Below are 20737 nucleotides of genomic sequence, written 5' to 3' on the forward strand. Positions count from 1 at the left end.
ACATTCACTGTTCTCTGCAACCTTGCCAACATCTGTTATTTTTTGACTTTTAAAAAATATTCATTCTGAGTCATGTGAAATAGTTTCTCACTTTGGTTTTGATTTGCATTTCTCTGATAGTTAGTAATGATGAACATTTTTTATATGTCTGTTGGCCACTTGTATGTCTTCTTTTAAGAAGTGTCTGTTCATGTCTCCTGCCCCTTTCTTAATGGGGTTGTTTTTTACTTGTTGAATAATTTAAGTTCCTTATAGATTCTGGATATTAAATTTCTGTTGGATGCTGCTATGGTTTGGCTGAGTCCCTACCCACATTTCATCTTGAATTGTAGCTTCCATAATTTCCATGTGTTGCGGGAGGGCACCTGGCAGGAGATAATTGAATCATGGGTGCAGTTTCCCTGTACTGTTCTCATGTGGTGAATATGTATCATGAGATCTGATGAATTTGAAGGAAACCCCTTCTGCTTGGCATTTGTTCTCTCTTGTCTGTTGACATGTAAGGTGTTCTTTTCACCTTCCATTATGATTTTGAGGTCTCCCCAGCTACATGGAACTGTGGGTCCATTAAACCTCTTGCTCTTTTCATTTACCCAGTCTCAGATATGTCTTTATCAGCAGTGTGGAAATGGACTAATACAGATGCATAGTTTGCAAATATTTTTTCTTATCCTGTAGGTTGTCTGTTAACCTATTGATAGTTGCTTTTGTTATTCAGAAGTGCTTTGGTTTAATTAGATCCCACTTGTTTTTTTTTTTTTTCTTGCACTTGCATTTGGAGACATCATCAAGAAATCTTTGCTAAGGCCTATGTCCAGAATGGTGTGTCTTACATTTTTTTTTCTAGGGTTTTTATGGTTTTAGATCTTACATTTAAATCTTTAATTCATCTCGAGTTGATTTTTATATATGGAGAAAGGAAGGAGTCAAATTTCAATCTTCTGCATTTGGCTCTGTTCTGTTCCATTGGTCTATATATCTGTTTTGGTACCAGTACCATGCTGTTTTGGTTACTGTAGCCTTGTAGTATAGTTTAAAGTCAGGCAGCATGATGCCTCGAGCTTGATTCTTTTTGCTTAGGATTGTCTTGGCTATGCAGACTCTTTTTGGTTCCATATGAAATTTAAAGTAATTTTTTCCAATTCTGTGAAGAAGGTCAATGTAGCTTGATGAGGATAGCATTGAATCTATAAATTACTTGGGGCAGTATGGCCATTTTCATGATATCCATGAGCGTGGAATGTTCTTCCATTTGTTCGTGTCCTCCCTTATTTCCTTGAGCAGGGGTTTGTAGTTCTCTTTGAAGAGGTCCTTCACATCCCTTGTAAGTTATATTCCTAGGTATTTTATTTTCTTTGTAGCAATTGTGAATGGGAGTTCACTCATTACTTGGCTGTTTGTCCCAAAGATTCTGGTACATTATGTCTCTGTTTTCATTAGTTTCAAAGAATTTTTTGATTTCTGCCTTAATGTCATTCTTTACACAAAAGTCATCCAGGAGCAAGATGTTAAATTTTGATGTAATTAGATAGTTTTGAGAGATCTTCTTGTTATTTATTTGTATTTATATTACACTGTGGGCCAAGAGTGTGGCTAGTATGATTTCCATTTTCTTTGGATTTTTTTTGAGTCTTGCTTTATGGCATGTAGCTGATCTTAGAGTATGTGCCATGTGCAGATAAGAATATATATTCTGTTGTTGTTGGGTATTCTGTAGATGTCTAGAAGATCCAGTTGATCAAGGGTGGAGTTTAAGTCCAGAATATCTTTGTTAGTTTTCTGCCTCTATGATCTGTTTAATGCTGTCAGTGGGGTATTGAAGTCTCCCCCTGTTATTGTGTTTATGTTCCTTATATCTCATGAGAGTTTTGCTGTTGTGTAAGACGTCTCTTCACCTATGTCTCTTCAAATTCACCTAGGTCTCTAAGAACTTGTTTTATGAATATGGGTGCCCCAATGTTGGAAGCATAAATATTTAGGTTTGTTAAGTCTTCTTGTTGAATTGAACTCTTTTTCACTGCGTAATGCCTCTCTTTGTTCTGTTTGATCATTGCTGGTTTAAAATATGCTTCATCTAATATAAGGATAACAATCCTTGCTCTGTGTTGTTTTCCGTTACATGACAGATCTTTCTCTATTTCTTTACTTTGAGCCAATGGGTGTTATTACATGTGACATGGGTTCTTAAAGACAGCAGACAGTCGAGCCTTGCTTCTTTATCTTTATCCAACTTGTCAATCTATGCATTTTAAGTGGGTTTTTAGCCTGTTTACATGCAAGGTTAATATTGATATGTGAGGATTTGATCTGTCATGTGTGTTGTTAGCTGGTTTTCACATAGACTTGATTGTACAGTTGCTTTATAGTGCCACTGAGCTATGTATTTGTGTTTTTGTGGTGGTAGGTATCTTTCTTTTGTTTCCATGTTTAGCACTTCCTTAAGGATCTTTGCAAGCAGGTTTAATGCTAATAAATTCCCTTAGTGTTTGCTTGTCTGAAATGGATTTTGTTTCTCCTTTGCTTATGATGCTTAGTTTTATGGGATATGAAATTCTTGATTGGAATTTCTTTTTTTAAGGGTGCTAAAAATAGGGCCCTCAGTCTCTTCTGGCTTGTTAGGTTTTTGCTGAAAGATCTGCTGTTAGCCTGATGGGGTTCCCTTTGTAAGTGACCTGCCCTTTCTCTCTAGCTGCTTTTAAGAGTTTTTCTTTCCCACCACTCCTATTCAATATAGTATTGGAAGTTCTAGCCAGAGCAATCAGGCAAGAAAAAGAAATAAAGCGTATACAAATAGGAAAGGAGGAAGTCAAATTGTCTCTATTTGCAGACGACATGATTGTATATCTAGAAGACCCCATCGTCTCAGCCCAAAANAAGTTCTAGCCAGAGCAATCAGGCAACAAAAAGAAATAAAGGATTCAAATAGGAAAGGAGGAAGTCAAATTGTCTGTATTTGCAGACGACATGATTGTATATCTAGAAGACCCCATCGTCTCAGCCCAAAATCTCCTGAAACTGATAAGCAACTTCAGCAAAGTCTCAGGATACAAAATCAATGTGCGAAAATCACAAGCATTCCTGTACACCCATAGCAGACTTAAAGAGAGCCACATAAAGAATGAACTGACATTCATGCTTGCTACAAAGAGAATAAAATATCTAGGAATACAACTAACAAGGAACGTAAAGGACCTCTTCAAGGAGAACTACAAGCCCCTGCTCAACGAAATAAGAGAGGATACAAACAGATGGAGAAACATTCCATGTTCATGGTTAGGAAGAATCAATATTGTGAAAATGGCCATATTGCCCAAAGTAATTTACAGATTCAATGCTATCCCCATCAAGCTACCAATGACTTTCTTCACAGAACTGGAAAAAACCACCTTAAACTTCATGTGGAACCAAAAGAGAGCCCGCATAGCCAAGTCAATTCTAAGCAAAAAGAACAAAGCGGGAGGCATCACACTACTGGACTTCAAACTGTACTACAACGCTACGGTAATCAAAACAGCATGGTACCATAACAGAGATATAGACCAATGGAACAGAACAGAGGCCTCGGAGGCAACACCACATATCTACAACCATATGATCTTTGACAAACCTGACAAAAGCAAGCAATGGAGAAAGGATTCCCTGTTTAATAAATGGTGTTGGGAAAACTGGCTAGCCATGTGCAGAAAGCAGAAACTGGACCCCTTCCTGATACCTTACACTAAAATTAACTCCAGATGGAGTAAAGACTTAAACATAAGACCTAACGCCATAAAAACCCTAGAAGAAAACCTAGGCAAAACCATTCAGGACATAGGTGTAGGCAAGGACTTCATGACCAAAACACCAAAAGCATTGGCAAGAAAAGCCAAAATAGACAAATGGGACCTAATCAAACTCCACAGCTTCTGCACAGCAAAAAGAAACAGTCATTAGAGTAAACCGGCAACCAACAGAATGGGAAAAAATTTTTGCAATCTACCCATCTGACAAAGGGCTGATATCCAGAATTTACAAAGAACTAAAACAGATTTACAAGAAAAAAACTAACAAATCCATTCAAAAGTGGGTGAAGGATATGAACAGACACTTTACAAAAGAAGACATACGTGAGGCCAACAAACATATGAACAAATGCTCATCATCACTGGTCATTAGAGAAATGCAAATCAGAACTACATTGAGATACCATCTCACGCCAGTTAGAATGGCAATCATTAAAAAATCTGGAGACAACAGATGCTGGAGAGGATGTGGAGAAATAGAAACACTTTTACACTGTTGGTGGGAGTGTAAATTAGTTCAACCATTGTGGAAGACAGTGTGGTGATTCCTCAAGGATCTAGAAATAGAAATTCCATTTGACCCAGCAATCCTATTACTGGGTATATATCCAAAGGATTACAAATCGTTCTACTATAAGGACACATGCACACGAATGTTCATTGCAGCACTGTTTACCATAGCAAAGACCTGGAACCAACCCAAATGCCCATCGATGATAGACTGAACAGGGAAAATGTGGCACATATACACCATGGAATACTATGCAGCCATAAAAAATGATGAGTTCATGTCCTTTGTAGGGACTTGGATGAATCTGGAAACTATCGTTCTCAGCAAACTGACACAAGAACAAAAAATCAAAAACCGCATGTTCTCAGTCAGAGGAAGATGTTGAACAATGAGAACACATGGACACAGGGAGGCGAGCATCACTCTCTGGGGTCTGTTTGGGGGGACTAGGGGAGGGACAGTGGGGGATAGGGAGTTGGGGAGGGATAACATGGGGAGAAATGCCAGATGTAGGTGATGGGGAGGAAGGCAGCAAATAACACTGTCATGTGTGTACCTGTGCAACAATCTTGCATGTTCTTCACATGTACCCCAAAACCTAAAATGCAATTAAAAAAAAGAAAAAAAAAGGTAGGAGGACCTGGAACAGTAGCCACCAGAGCCAAGTGCTTCAGCAGTAGCTATGAAGCCACTGTGGGGCTTGGCAGCTTGCTGCACTGACTCAGCCATGTTTCCCAGTTGAAATGGTTACAGCAGTTTTTACAAAGGCTTTTGTTCTTGATTCGTTTGAGTTGTATGTTGGCTGAGCTTTAATGCAATCCAAAAAGAGGACAGTAAGCATAAATAAATGCAACTAAAATAATGGTAGCATCAAAATATCTCCAGGTGAAATAATAAATTAAAAATCTTTGGCTATTAAAAAAAAAAGATGGGGATATGAACATAGAATATTTTTTGCCTCCTAATCCAGGGTTATACATGACAGCCAAAATAGAAGAACGTGTCCTTAGGGAAGAAGTCTTTCTTGCAGGGGAACAATGAAAACTGAAAGGATCCATCCTCCTCGCATTCCTCTGCAAGCCATTTTACTCTTCCTCTGTTGATCCAGGCATATCATCACCGCAGCTGGGCCTGGGAAGTGGGAGAGGGACGTGCACGTATAATGCATCTGAGATGTTTAATCAAAGGCAGCTGTGTGCAGCCCTGGGCATAACACTGAGCTTCAGCTCCGAAGACCTGAACTCAAAGCCTGGGTGATTTTATACAAATCACTTCACCTTTCTAAGCCACAAGTCCCTCGTTTGCAAAATGAGGCCAATAATTCACACTCATCTGAGACTGGTGTAAGGACTAAATGAGATAATGCATGCCTGAGTGTCTGATTAATGCCCCAAATATGATAAAGGCTGGGAGCCCCTGGTGAGGCAGCGCCTTATTCATCTCTGTATTCTTGATATTTACCACAGCACCTGGAACACAGGAACCTTTGATAAATGTTGACTGAACAAGAAAATGAAATAAACTCTTTGCATTAAAAAAAAAAGAGTTTTTCTTTCCTATCAATCTTGGAGAATCTGCAGACTGGGTATCTTGGGGATGGTCATCTTATATAGTATCTCACAGGGGTTTCCTGAATTCCTTGAATATCATGTTAACCTCTAGTGAGACTGGGAAAATTTTCATTGACTATATCCTCAAATATGTTTTCCAAGTTGCTTACTCTCTCTCCTCTTTCAGAAATGCCAATGAGTCATAGGTTTGATCTCTTTACATAATCCCATACTTTTCAGAGGTTTTATTCATTTTTTAACACTATTTTTTCTTTATTTTTGTCTGTCTGTGTTGATTTGAAAGAGCTGCCTTTAAGCTCTGAAATTCTTTCCTCAGCTTGGTTTATTCTGATGTTAATGCTTTCAATTGTATTGTAAAATTCTTGCATTGAGTTTTTCAATTTCAGAAGTTCAGTTTGATTCTTCTTAAAGTGGCTATGTTGTCTTTAAACTCTCAAATCATTTCTCTGTTTTTCTTGGTTTGAGTTTCAACTTTCTCCTGTGTCTCATTGAGCTTCCTTGCCATCCAGACTCTGAATCCTATGTCTGTCATTTCTGTAATTTCAATTTGGTTAAGAACTATTGCAGAGTAGCTGGTGTGATCATTTGTAGGTAAGAAGACACTCTGGCTTTTAGAATTGCCAGAGTTCTTGTGCTGTTTTTTTCTCATCTGTGAGTGCTGATGTTCCTTTATCCTTTCAAGTTGCTGTTCTGGGGATGGGGTTTTTGTTTTTATGTTCCTTATATCTCATGAGAATTTTGCTGTTGTGTAAGTTGGATATAGTTGATTGGCTTTGTTTCTGAATTTTTTCATAGGGCAGAGGATCGGCTTGGCACTCCTGAGCTGCATGCTCTAACCCTGATGGGCCAGGGTCAGGCCTGTGGCCTTGCCCTCTGCCCCCATGAGGTTTAGTACCAGTTGCACTGGGAGGTCAAAGTGCAACTAGGCTGTTGACCAAAGCACTCCAGCAGGGGTCACCAGCTAAACTGCCCCAAAAGTTCTCTGGTAGGGTGGCAGGGGCCACTGGCAAAAGTGCTCCAGTAGGGCCCTCTTTTTTAATGTAGGCATTTAGTGCTAACAATTTCACTTAGTATAGTTTTAGCTGTGTGTGCCATGAATTTTGATATATTGTGTGTTTATTTTAATTAAGTTTAATGTATTCTGTTCTCTTTGACCCATGGATTATTTCATAATGTGTTAATTTCCAAGTGTTTGGATATTTCCTCATTATTTTTCTGTTGTTGATTTCTACCTTGACTCTATTGTGGTCAGAGAACATACTTTGAATGATTATAATTTTGCTGACGTATGTTTTATGGCCCAGCATTGAGTCTATCATGGTATATGTTCTGTGGGCAATTGAAAAGAACATATCTTCTGCTCTTGTTGTGGACAGTGTTCCATAGATGTTCATTAGATCCTGTTGATTAATGGTATTGTTGAGTTTTTTTCCGTCTTTGTTGATTTTCTGTTTAGTTGCTGTATCTATGTAATTCTTATATAGGATTGCTGTGTTTTCTTGGTGGGTTGACCTATTTATCACTCTGTGATTCCCTTCTCTGCAGCCATTTTCTTTAAATATTAACTTATCTGATATTAATATAGCCATTGCTTTTGTCCTTTGATTAATACTGACATGATATATTTTAAAAAGTATTTTTACTTTCAACCTTCCTGTATCATTTTATTCAAAGTTAGTTTCATGTAGACACTGTGTAGTTGAGTCTTTTTTTAAAAACCCATTCAGCTGGTGTCTGTGTTTTCATGGTCATATTTAGCCCATTTACATTTAATGTAATTATTAATATGTTAGGATTTAAAACTCATTTTATTTTTTATTTTCTACTTGTTCCTCTATTTTTTGTGTTTTTGTTTTTTCCCTTCTTTGATCTGAGTTACTTTAATGTTTTTGAAAATCCATTTTATCTATAGTGCTTTTGAGTGTATGTCTTTTATAGCTTTCTTTTAGTTACTGTTCTCCATATAATATTGATATACATATTCATAACTTATTAAAGTTTACTGGTATCATAATTTCACCAGTTTGGGTAAAATATAGAAACTTTACCTGCCTTTATGACATTTTACTTATCCCCCTCATTTATAATTGTTTTCCTTTACATTCCTTTAAAAGGACATTAGACAATAGTATGAACTTTGATTTAACTGTCAAGCATAAAACTCAAGAGAAGGAATGCTTATTGTATTTATTCATGTTCTTGCTTGCCATGTTCTTGCATTCTTCCTGATGTTTCAAAATTCCTTTTATTATATTTCTCTTCTACATAGAGACATTCATTTAGTAATTCTTACAGAGTTGGAGGTAAAAAACACAGTTTTCCTTTATCTGGGGTTATCTTTATTTCCCCCTTATTCCTGAAGGATACCTTTACTGAGTATCTGGAGTGATAGACTTGTGAGATTCTGGGTTGACATATTTCTCTTTCAGCACTTGAAAAATGTGTTATTTCCTTGTGGCCTCCATTGTTTCTGATTAGAAATCCCCTGTCATTTGAATTGTGTTTTCCTTGTAGATAAGGTGTCATTTTTCTCTGGCTGCTGTCAAGATTTTTCTTTGTAGGTTTTCAGAAACTTGGTTATTATGTGTCTTGGAGGAGATTTGGGTTTACCTTGTTTGGGGTGTGCTTAGCTTCTTAAATTTTTAGGTTCATGTTTCTTCTTAAATTTTTGGGTTCATGTTTCTTCTAAAATTGAGAACGTTTCTGCCATTATTTTTCTGGGTACCTTTTCAGACCTTTCTTCCTGTCTTCTTTCTCTCTTTGAAACTCTGATAGCATGAATATTATATCTTTGGTTATAGCCCAACAATTGCTGAAGCTTTATTTTTTATTTTATTTTTTACTCTTTTCTCTGTGTTGTTGGCATTGAGAAATTTCTTCTGTTTTATCCTCAGTTCACTGATTCTTTCCTCTGTCTCTCCATCCTTCTGTTATGTGCATCCACTGAGTTGTTTATTTTGGTTATTGTATCTTTCAGTAATCATATTTCCATTTAGCTTTTATTTATATCATCTATGTTTTGAGACATCCTACTTTTTCATTTGTTTCAAGCGTGTTCATAATTGCTCACTGAAGTGTTTTTATCATAGCCACGTTAAAATCTTTCTCGGGCAATGTTAACATCTCGGTCATTCAATGTTAGTTCTGTGGACTGTCTCTTTTCTATTTAGTTTGTGATCTTCTTTGTTCTTTGTATGACCAGTTATTTTCTGTTGAAATCTGGACATTTTTGTATTATGTCATGACTCTGGATCTCATTTAAACCTTGCATTTTAACTGTCTATTTTTTGGACACTGCTGTTCTGAGGGTAAGGAGTGTCAGTGATGCTGATTCCTTGTAACTAACAGGTGGAGATGGAAGTCTAGATTCCCCAGGAAGCCTCTGTTGATACCTGAGGGAGGGGTCTTTTTACTGCTCGGTTAGGGAGAGGGGTCGAGTTTCAGCTTCTCAGATGGTCTCCATTGACATGTAGGGGTTGTGGTGGTTACAGCCTAATAGAGGTGAACGTTCTGGATCACTCCTTGGCCTTTTTTGACACTAACTGGTGGTGCTGGGGGGAGGCCTGATTACAGCCTCATGAGGGAGGAAGTCTAGACCCCCACTTGGCCTTTGTTGGCATGGGTAGGGAGAGGCTATACTTTTTTTCTTTGAGTAGAGCTGTTAATATCTACTATTTTTCTGTCTTGCTGAGTTGATTCTTTCCTGACTCCTTGACTAGAGAGAAGCTGCTTTAGTTGTTTTGCATGTGTGTGTGTATACACATTGGTGTTTCTAGGTTGCTGGCCTTTTTAACTCCAAGTCTGAGGTACATGTGGCAAAAAGAAAACCCAGGGAATCCACCATTGGGTCCCTCTCTGATCTGCCTTCTTATTGCCATCCTTCAGAGTCTTATGCTTGTTTTATGTACATTCAGAGATTTTAGTTGTACTTAGTGGGAAGAAGTATGTCATCTCTGGAAGTGGATTTCTTCTTCCTAGGGTTATATTTTCTCCAAGATATGCCATGAACAGACGTTCTTAGGAGATGCCTAAACTCCCGTATCTATGCATTGTTTCATTTGATTTCTAAATCTAAGAGCACAGTTTTTTCTCACTTCCAGGAAAGCTGAGATGGCTGGGCTAAGGTATACAGGGTTCTCTCAGGCTGCCCAGTGCAGGTGATTCTGAGTAGTTGGCCATCTGTCGTTCTGGAAGGACTGAGCCCTTATCATAGATCCCAAATTTGACGTAACTCAGACTTACGTGCTTTTAAGATAAAAATTGTTTAAGTTAAATTTAAAAATGATTTTTTCATGAAAGGTTCTTTTTGTGTTATTGATTTTCTGTTTCCTGATAAATATTAATATTAAGGCAATCCCTTTTAGGAATGGCATGGTTAAAATATGCTTATTTTCTAAATCCATGATAATAGATATCATACTAACATTGAAAATATGCTTTCAATTGAGGATACTCCTGAGAATGAATCAGAAATAACTATATAAACAAAAGTACATTTCATAGTGGGTGTTTCTAAGTTGCTTTGGCAAATGGGATAAACTTGTTTATTATTAAATAGATCTAATCCTAAATTGGGTAACAGTGAGTGTGGGGCCTGTTCTCTGCAGCAACCATTCTCTAGGTAATGTATTACAACGAGAGTGGCTTAGACATGTTGGAGGCAATCCTAATGGTGAATTTTCCTATCAATTTTCACTTCGGGTAATGCCATTTAGGCTTTTGAGATTTAGAAATATGACAATTGCTTTAATCTTGCCATCTTATAACATTTTTAAAAATCTAGATTTGCATGTGAAAAAATATTTGTGTTTTTATGAAGATAGCTTGTATCTATTGAGCTCTTCTTTTAAATCCATCTAGAATATGTGGTTCTTATCATGTTCTGGACTTCCTCACACACACACACACACACACACACACACACACACACACACACACAGCCATTCTGATTTGAAGATTTTGGTAATGTGTTTTTGTGCAGGGCATAAAAATATATCTCTGTAATTACATGATATTTAGTGATTAGATAATTATGGATAATTGCATGGGATAGTTCTAAGTGCTAAAGTGTTACCCTAAGATCTAAAATGTACAAATTGCATAATAATTATTCTTGAGAGTTATTTGGTAATTCTGAGCATAATTATCATGTGATCCACAGTGCATGTAATTAATGCATAATCACATGGATTTTGCCTTCATAACTACTTCACCCTTGTTATAAAGCTCTTTGTCATAACATTTGAGTATAAATATAATGTAATTGGCTCCCTGATACAGTACATTAAGCCCCATGATAATTGCTTTCACGGTAACAATACCCTTATTCTATTCCAGTTACTGTCTTTTAAGATTTTGTTGGGAAGAACAAAATACCCAAGATATGGTGGTGGGTGAGTGGTGAGTACTCTGTGCTCATTGTAGGGGAGGAATATCTTTGCTGTGACCACAGTATTTCCATGTAGAAACGTTTTCACCTTTCATAGTGGACAAAAGTCTGTCTTCTAACTAAACTGGTGTTTGATATAAGGCTCCTTGCTGTCCAGCCATAGTCAGCTCCCATTAAATCTCTCTATTTTTTTAATTTTTAATTGTTATGGGTACACAGGTGTATGTATTTATGGGGAACACAGGATATTTTGATACAGGCAAACAATGCATAATAACCACATCAGGGTAAATGGGATATTCATCACCTGAAGTATTTATCCTTTTGTTGCGTTACAAATAATCCAGTTATACTCTTAGTTATTTTTAAATGTACAATGAACTATTGCTGACTGTAGTTACCCTATGGTGCTCTCAAGCACTAGATCTAATTCATTCTACTTAACTATATTTTTATACTCATTAACCATCTCCACTTGCCCTCCCCACCCCAATTTCCTTCTCAGTAACTTGTTACTTTCTTCTGGTAACTACTTCACCCTTGTTCTACCCTCTATCTCTATAGGTTCAGTTGTTTTAATTTTTAGCTCCCACAAATAGGTGAGAACATGCCAAGTTAGTCTTCCTGTGTCTGTCTTATTTTACTTAGCATAGTGACTTCAGGTCCATCCATGTTGTTGCGCGTATGACAGAATCTCACTCTTCATGGCTGAATAGTACTCCACTGTGCACAGGTACCACATTCTTAAAAATCCATTCATCTGTTGATGGACATTTCGGTTGCTTCCAAATGTTCGCTATTGTTAACAGTGCTGCAGTAAACATGGGAGTGCAGATATCTATCTGACACACTGATTACCTTTCTTTTGGGTGTAAACCTAGCGGTGGGATTGCTGTATTGTATTATAGCTCTATTTTCAGCTTTTTAGGGAACCTCCAAACTGCTCTCCCTAATAGTTGTACTAATTCACAGTTCCACCAGCAGTGTGTGAAGGTCCCCTGTTCTCTATACCCTCGCCAGCATTTGTTATTGCCTGTCCTTTGGAGAAAAGCCATTCTAACCAGGGAGAGATGATAGCTCATTGCAGTTTTGATTTGCATTTCTCTGATGATCAGTGATGCGAAGCACATTTTCCTGTACCTGTTTGCCGTTTGAGTGTCTTTTTTGAGAAATGTCTATTCAGAGCTATGTCTATTTGCCTATTTTAAATCAGATGATCAAATTTGTTTTTTTCTGCAGAGTTGTTTGAGCTTTTTATATATTCTGATTATTAATCCCTTATCAGATGAATACTTTGCAAATATTTTCTCCTATTCTGTGGGTTGTCTCTTCACTTTGTTACCTGTTTCCTTTGCTGTGTGGAGGGTTTTTAACTTGATGTGATCCCATCACTCCAGTTTTGCTTGGGTTGCCTGTGCTTGTGGGGTATTACTAAAGAAATCTTTGCACAATCCAATGTCCTGGGGTATTTTCCCAGTGTTTTCTTGTAGTCATTTCATAATTTGAGGTCTTAGATTTCTGTCTTTAATCCATTTTCATGTGACTTTTAGGCATGACAAGAAATAGGAGTCTGGTTTCATTCTGCGTGTGGTTATCCAGTTTTCCCAGCACCATTTATTGATTGTTGATGATTTTTGCATTAATGTTCATCAGGGATATTGGCCTGTAGTTTTTTTTTTTTTTTTTTTTTTTCTTTGGTTTTGGTATTAGGGTAATACTGGCTTCATGGAATGAATCTGGAAGTATTTCCTTCTCCTCTATTTTTTTTTGTGTGGAATAGTTTGAGTAAGGTTCTTCTTTAAATATTTGGTAAAATGCAGCAGCGAAGTGATCAAGTCCCAGGCTTTTCTTTGCTTGGAGACCATATTACAGCTTCAAGCTCATTCCTTGCTACTGATCTGTTCAGGTTTTGGATTTCTTCATGGTTCAGTCTTGGTAGGTTCTATGTGTCGAGGAATTTATCCACTTCTTCTGGGGTTTCTAATTTACTGGCATGCAGTTCCTCATAGTAGCCTCTAATGATCCTTTGAATTTCTGCAGTATTAGTTGTAATGTCTCCTTTTTCATCTCTGATTTTATTTATTTGGGTCTTTTCTTTTTTTTTTCTTAGTCTTGATAAAACTTTGTCAATTCAGTTTATCTTTTCAAAAACCAACTTTTTGTTTCATTGATCTTTTGTATTGTTTTCTTCATTCCAACTTCAATTATTTCGAGTCTGATCTTTTTTATTTCTTTTCTTCTACTAATTTTGGGTTTGATTTGCTCTTGCTTTTCTAGTTCTTTAAGATGCATCATTAGATTGTTTGAGGATTTTCTCTTTTTTTGATGTAGGTGTTTACAACTATAAACTTTCCTCTTAGTACTGCTTTTGCTGCATCCCACAGGTTTTGGTATGTTGTGTTTGCATAATTATTTGTTTCAAGAAATTTCTAAATTTTCTTCTTAATTTCTTCATTGACCCACTGGTCATTCAGGATAATATTGTTTAATTTCCATGTGTTTGTATAGTTTCCAAAATTTTCCCAGTTATTGATTTCTAGTTTTATTCTATCGTGGTCAGAGAAATTACTTGATATAATTTCAATTTGTTTTTGAATTTTTAAAGATGTGTTTTGTTGCCATAAGGTATGGTCCATTCTTGAGAATTATTCTTGTGTTGAGGAGAAGAATGCAGATTCCATAGCCACTGAATGAAATGTTCTGTAAATGTCAGTTAGGTCCACTTGGTCACTAGTGCAGCTTGGTTGTTGTTTCTTTGTTGAATTTCTCTCTAGATCATCTGTTCAGTGCCAAAAGTGGCATGTGGACGTCTTCAGCTGTTATTGTATTGGGGTCTGTCTGTCGCTTTAACTCTAATAAAATTCGTTTCTCTATCTGAATGCTCCAGTGTCGGGTTGGGTACGTATATATTTACAGCTGTTGTCCTCTTGCTTAATTCCCTCCTTTTTCATTATGACCTTCTTCATCTCTTGGTAGCTTCATCTTGAAGTCTACTTTGTCTCATATAAGTACAGCTACTGTGGCTCTTTTTTGGTTTCCATTTGCCTGGACTATCTTGTTCTATCCCTTTATTTTTAGTCTATGTTTGTCTTTATAGGTGAAGTGTATTTCTTGTAGGCAACAGATGATTGGGTCTTTTAAAAAAAAATCCATTTGCCCACTCTGTGTCTTTTGATTGGAGAGTTTAGTCCATTTGCACTCAATGTTATTATTGATAGGTAAGAACGTACCCTTGCCATTCTGCTACTTGTTTTCTGATTGTTTTGTGGTCTTTTCTTTCTTATTTCTTTCCTTACTGTTTTTTTTTAAGTGAAGGTGATTTTCTTTGGTGGTGGTTTTAATTTTTTGCTTTTTATTTTTTTGTGTATCTGTCCTATATTTTTTGATTTGAAGTTATAATAAGGCTTGCAAATAACACCTTATAACCCATTATTTTAAGTGGATGACAACTTAACATTGATTGCATAAACAAACAAACCAGCACAGAGAAAACTAATAAAAACTCTACACTTTAGCTTCATCCCCCTACTTTTTAACTTTTTGTTGTTTCTGTTTATATCTTACTTTACTACTGTCTGTGTCTTGAAAGGTTGTTGTAGTTACCATTTTTGATCAGTTTACCTTTTAGTCTTTTAACTCCAGATATGAGTAGTTTATGCACCACAATTACAGTGTTATGATATTCTGTGTTTTTCTTTGTACTTACTACTACCAATGAGTTTTATACCTTCAGAGGATTTCTTACTGCTCATTTTCATTCTTTTATTTCAGACTGAAGAAATCCCTTTAGCATTTCTTATAGGACAGTTCGGTGTTGATGGAATCCTTAGCTTTTGTTTGTCTGGGAAAGTATTTTTCCTTCATATTTGAAATGTATTTTTGTTGGATATACAATTTCAGAATAAAAGGGTTTCTTTCCTTTAACACTTTAAATAACCATGCCACTCTTTCCTGGCCTGTAAAGTTTCCACTGAAAATTCTGCTCCCAAATGTACTGGAGCTCCTGTGTATGTTGTTTGTTTCTTTTCTTTTGCAGCTTTTAAGATCCTTTCTTTATTCCTGACCTTTGGGAGTTTGATTATTAAATGTCTTAGGTGTTTTGGGTTGAACCTGTTTAGTGTTGCAAAGCCTTCTTATACTTGAACATTGATATCTTTCTTTAGGTTCGAGAAGTTATCATCATTATCCTTTCGAGTAAACTTTCTACCCCTTTCTTTCTCGCTCTGCCTCCTCTTTAAGGGTGATAAATCTTAGATTTGTCCTTTAAAAACTATTTTCTAGATCTCGTAGGTGAGCTTCATTTTAAAAATCCTTTTTTCTTTTGTCTCCCCTGACTGCATGTTTTCAAATAGGCAGCGTTCAAGCTCACTAATTATTTGCCTTGCTTGGTCAACTCTGCTGTCAAGATTGTCTGAGGCATTCTGTGGCGGTCAGTTACATTTTTCAACTCCAGAGGTTTTGCATGATTGTTTTCAGTTATTCCAAATTCATTGTTAAGTTTATCTGATAGGATTCTGTTTGTCTTCTCTGTGCTATCTTGAATTTCACTGAATTTTTCCAAAACAACGATTTTGAATTCTTTGTCTGAAAGGTCACCTATAGCCCTAACCCTCCAGGACTGGTCCCTGGGGCCTCATTTAGTTCATTTGCTGAGGTCATGTTTTCCTTGATGGTCTTGATGCTTTTGGACGTTTGTTGGTGTCTGGGTTAGATATTTACTGGATTCTCTAAAATCTGTGTTCTCATCCTTGTTGGGAAGGTGTTCGAGGTATCTAAAGGGACGTTGGTGTTGTGATCTAAGTTTTAAATCCCTACAGCCATATCTGCATAAGGGGGCACTCAAAGCCCGGCAATTTCATGGCTCTTGCACACTCACAGAAGTATCAGCTTGGTAGTCTTGGATACGATCCAGAAGAATTTTGTGGATTATCAGGCAGACTTTTGCTTTCTTTCTCTTACTTTCTCCCAAACAAACGGAGTCTCTCTCTCTCTGTTCTGAGCTTCCGAGGGCTGGGAGGGGGGATCACAGGCACGCTTGGGACTGTACTGGGTCAGACCTGAAGCCGAGACAGCTCTGAGTCTCACCTAAGGCCCAAGTGTACTGCCTGGGTACCACTGCTGATTATTCACGGCCCAAGGGCTCTGCAGTCAGCAGATGATGAATCCTTCCAGTACCGGGACCTTCCCCTCAAGGCAGTGGGTTTTCTTTTGACCCAGGGTGTGTCTAGAAATGTCCTCTGGGAGTTAGGGCTTGGAATGGGGCCTCATGACTCTGCCTAGAGCTCTGTCCTACTTTGGCTGAGCAGTTAACCAAGTTGTAAGAGAAAATCATCTGTACGCCTCCCTCTCCTCTCCTCAAGTGGAAACAAGGAGTCTCTTTTGGAGCTGTGAGTTGTGCTGCCTAGCGTTGAGGGAGGAGTGACACAGCCCCCGTAGCTGCACCAGCTGGTACCTCACTGGGTTGTGTGCACCCCAAGTCCAGTGGCTCTAGACCACGCACAGCACCACGACTTGCCCAGGAGTTGTAGCCCTTGCATCTGAGGCAGCCTTCAAGTTTATTTAGGACCCCAGAGCACTTTAGCCCACGGTGGGGGCTTGTCAGAACTCAGATTCTGAACACTGGGATGGGTGCTCCTCTGTCCAGGGCTGGTCTAAATGTTCCCTCCATGGGCACTGGTTGAGTTCTGCCTGGTGTGGTTGTGACTGTGACAGGGCAGCACTGAGTTCCAGTACAAAGTCCCACAGTCGCTGTGCTGTCTCCCCCAGCGCACACGTTCTCTGTCTCTGGCACACCGCCACCGCAGGGGGATGGGTGAGTGATGACATCGCAATTCAAAACTCTCTTCCTACCCTCTCCAGCGCCTCCTTCATTGATATGGAGTTGAAACCAGGTACTGTGACCACTCCCCTGAAGTGTGGTTCTTATGAAGGTGCTCTTCTGTGTGGACAATTTGGTGTTCCTACAGGGAGGAAGATCTGGAGGCTTCTATTTGGCCATCTTTCTCCACTCTCACCCAAGCCTTTTTTTAAAATGTAGCAGAGCATCCGTTTTCTATTTGGCCTAGAAGTTTCAGAAAGCTGGAATTTCTTATAAGGAGAAGATCTTCTTGATAAACTGCAGTGAGAGGGAGCCTTACTTTGCTGATGGGACTATCAACGTGATGCTGAAATGCAATTACTTATGAGACTGAAGCAAGAGCTTTGGCTAAACTTCCAAAGTGATAACACAGTTTTTGCAACTTTTGTCCCCAGGTTTCACGTGGCAGGATGACTATACTCAGTACGTGATGGCCCAGGAACTCGCAAACCTCCCCAAAACGTACCTGCGGCGTCCTGAAGTGTCCAGCCCAGCCGGGTAAGTGTGGACGTGGCTTGCCCCTCCTTGCTCCAGGACGCAGCCCGTAACCGTTGCACTTACAATATATTGGTTTGTTTGTTTCACTGTGGTAAAGCACCCACCATCTTTCTGGTACGGACATTTCAGAAAGTTAGGATGTCTGTAAGGAAAGGGTTGGCTCCCATGATAGAAAGAGATATTCGGGTGACCCTCCAGGGAGGTGCCGTTTTCACTGAGACATGCCCGGGGTTCTTTATTTTTCCATGAGACACTTAGAAAACTCCTGCATCTTCAAGGCCTTGGTTTAAAGCAGAGAAGCTGAGAATTCTCGTTTCTCAATAAGAAATTATTTTTGCTTTAGACAAAAAGCAAAATTAAATCATGAAAGTCTTTATTGTCCTTTCCCAGAGCATAGCAACCTATACTGAGCTAAATATATTGTTTCATATTATCTTATTTTGTTCTCAAACTATGTGGTAATTACTAACGTCATGCCCATTCTTGAAAGTGAGGAAATTGAGACCTAAGGAGGTTAAAAAAATTGGTCTGAAGACAAACCACAGTAAGAAGACTGGCATTGTCAGATTCCTGAGCCATTGTGCTATTTTTCATGTTTAAAAAAACATGAAAATGACCTTTCCTAAAGGTTTAGTTTGAAAAGTCCATTTTCCCCTGACAGGCAGACAATTTTAGAGCCATAGAGTTTAGTTAGAAAGATTCCAGTGAGACAGAACTGAGATATCTGCTTTCATGCCCATCTCCATCTGATGGGGAAAGCAGTTAAGTCAGCATGAAGGTCTTTTCCGTGTTCCTGCAGGATCAAAAGCGTGAGAACAGGTGAGAACTGGCAGCCGTCCCCCAGCACATGGCGCATGCTGAGGGCAGGGGCTGCGTCTTTGTGCGTCTTGTGCCTGGTGCATCTACCTTTAACGCCTGCTGTATCAAAGAGAATGTGCTGTTATGGTCTGTAAGACTTTTCAGTAGGAAACCAAACAAACTCACCAAGATGAGCTGTGTTGAATTTCTATTTTCATTTTGGATGTGTTCAAACTCGTTATACTCCTGTCTAAATTCCACTGGGGGAACTGGGGTGCACTGCCCCAATGACCTTGAACCCCATCAAGTATAGGGATGGGTTGGACGACCCAAAAAAGGCAAAGAACAGAGACTGGAAGAACTGGGAAACCAAGCAAGGGGTGGCTCCTCTTCGTTCTGGGGGTACAGATGGGGACAAACAGAAGCTGCCAATCACGGGAGGAGAGTGGCGTCACAGAGAAGAATCCAGGGAGGACCCGCCTCTGAGGAATCAAACTCAGCAACAACCCTGGAGAGGTGCCCGCATTGCGCCTCTAAACAATGTTAAATGTGGTCATTTAAAAAACCGCCAGTTTTTATTAGTTAAGACAGTGCCAGTTTTATTATGAAAAATGGCACGTTATCTTTGTTTTATGAATTACAAGTGAGATTAAAAGTTTAAAATCCACATGCTTTGAGATTGGAATTTTCTGGGGCTTTTTTGAGATGGAGTCTCGCTCTGTCCCCCAGGCTGGAGGGCAGTGGCACAATCTCAGCTCAGTACAGCCTCCACCTCCCAGGTTCAAGTGATTCTCCTGCCTCAGCCTCCTGAGTAGCTGGGATTATGGGCGTGCCTCCACGCTTCCCTAATTTTTCTATTTTTAGTAGAGATGGGGTTTCACCATGTTGGCCGGGCTGGTCTTGAACTCCTGAACTCATGATTCTCCCATCTCGGCCTCCCAAAGTGCTGGGATTACAGGCATGAACCACCACACCCAGCAGAGATTGAAATTTTCTTTGTGAATTTCCCGTATATGGTCTTTGTATAAAAACAAGTTTTTGAACTTTTCTGTTTGTTCCTTTTACTATAGATTCTTTATATTTAAGGCTACTAACTTTTCATTTGTTATATTTTGTAAAAGTATTTTTATCATTCTGTGATAGATGGCACTAGCTATGGCTGCAAATAAAAACAGAGCTCTCACTGTTCTTTAGGTTGGATTTCTAAATTCTTTCTTTGTGAATGTTGAACCTAGACAAGACTAATTGTCTCTGCGCCCAAACAGAGGCCTATTTTGAGAGGAGCTGGCTGGATATTCTCCAGACTCCTTTCCTCCCCGCAGCCTCCACTGCCCTGAGTTGGGCGTCATGCTGTAGGCTCCGTCAGTTCCTCTGGCTTTGGTGGGTTTGGAAAAAGCTGCACCCAGCGTGGAGGGCAGAGAGGTCTGGTCACGTCCTCCATCTCCTCCCCAGGCCCAAGCATGAATGCCTGGGGACAGTCACCCCCTCTTACACTGTCCCTCCTGCTGACCCAGGGCTTCCTGTGCCTCATGCCTTCCTCATGCCCCACTCTGACATCCACGGAGGGAGGGTCCCACGAGGCCTGTCCCCAAGAGAATGGGAAACTGTGGGACATCGTCTTCCCCAGCAGTTGCCCACAACATTCTCATCCTCATGGAAATGGGATCGTTTTTCCTTTTTTCCCAAAATTTCTGGAAAAGTTCTTTTGCCATTGAAATGATCTACTTTCTAGTATATTCTTTAGGCATGCTCTTCATTTATAGAGCATTTTCATTGTCTTCCAAGATTATTGGTAAAATATGCCTACCCTTTTGTGTGATTTGGGGGTATTTAAAAGCTGTCCTTTAATAGGGATTTCCACATTTGTGAATGCAGTGTAGCAGATGCTGTCCTCTTATTGAAGAAAAGAGTCAAACTCTGTAAAATATTTTTAGAGATTTATTCTGAGCCAAACATGAGTGACAGCCCTCAGGAGATCCTGAGAATATGGACCCAAGGTGGTCGGGCACAGCTTGGTTTTGTATATTTTAGGGAGGTGTGATACATCAATCAAATGCATTTCAGAAATACATTGGTTTGGTTCAGAAAGATGGGACAGCTCAACGCAGGGGCTTCCAGGCTACAGATGAATTCAAACATTTTCTCATTGACAATTGGTTGAGTTTATTTGAAGACCTGGGATCAATAGAAAGAAAATGTTTAGGTTAAGATAAAGGATTGTGGAGACCAAGTTTTACTGTGCAGAGGAAGCTTTCAGATAGCAGACTTCAGAGAGGGCAGATTGTAAGATGCTTCTTTTTTTCCCCATTTATTTATTTTATTGCATTTTAG

At 38.9% G+C, this 20737-nt stretch overlaps 1 protein-coding gene across 2 annotated transcripts in view; it reads left to right on the forward strand.

Moving 5' to 3' along the window:
- Positions 1-20737, forward strand: part of PTPRN2 (protein tyrosine phosphatase receptor type N2) — a 1009572-nt gene that overhangs the window by 345984 nt on the left and 642851 nt on the right. For both annotated transcript variants that reach the window (XM_017519415.2, XM_037735320.1), the window contains one exon: positions 17506-17608. In XM_017519415.2, coding sequence (XP_017374904.1) covers positions 17506-17608 — 103 coding nt within the window. The remainder of the gene's footprint in view (positions 1-17505; positions 17609-20737) is intronic.

The sequence above is a fragment of the Cebus imitator genome, unplaced genomic scaffold (genome assembly GCF_001604975.1).
Source record: "Cebus imitator isolate Cc_AM_T3 unplaced genomic scaffold, Cebus_imitator-1.0 Scaffold20, whole genome shotgun sequence".
Classification (NCBI taxonomy): Eukaryota; Metazoa; Chordata; class Mammalia; order Primates; family Cebidae; genus Cebus; species Cebus imitator.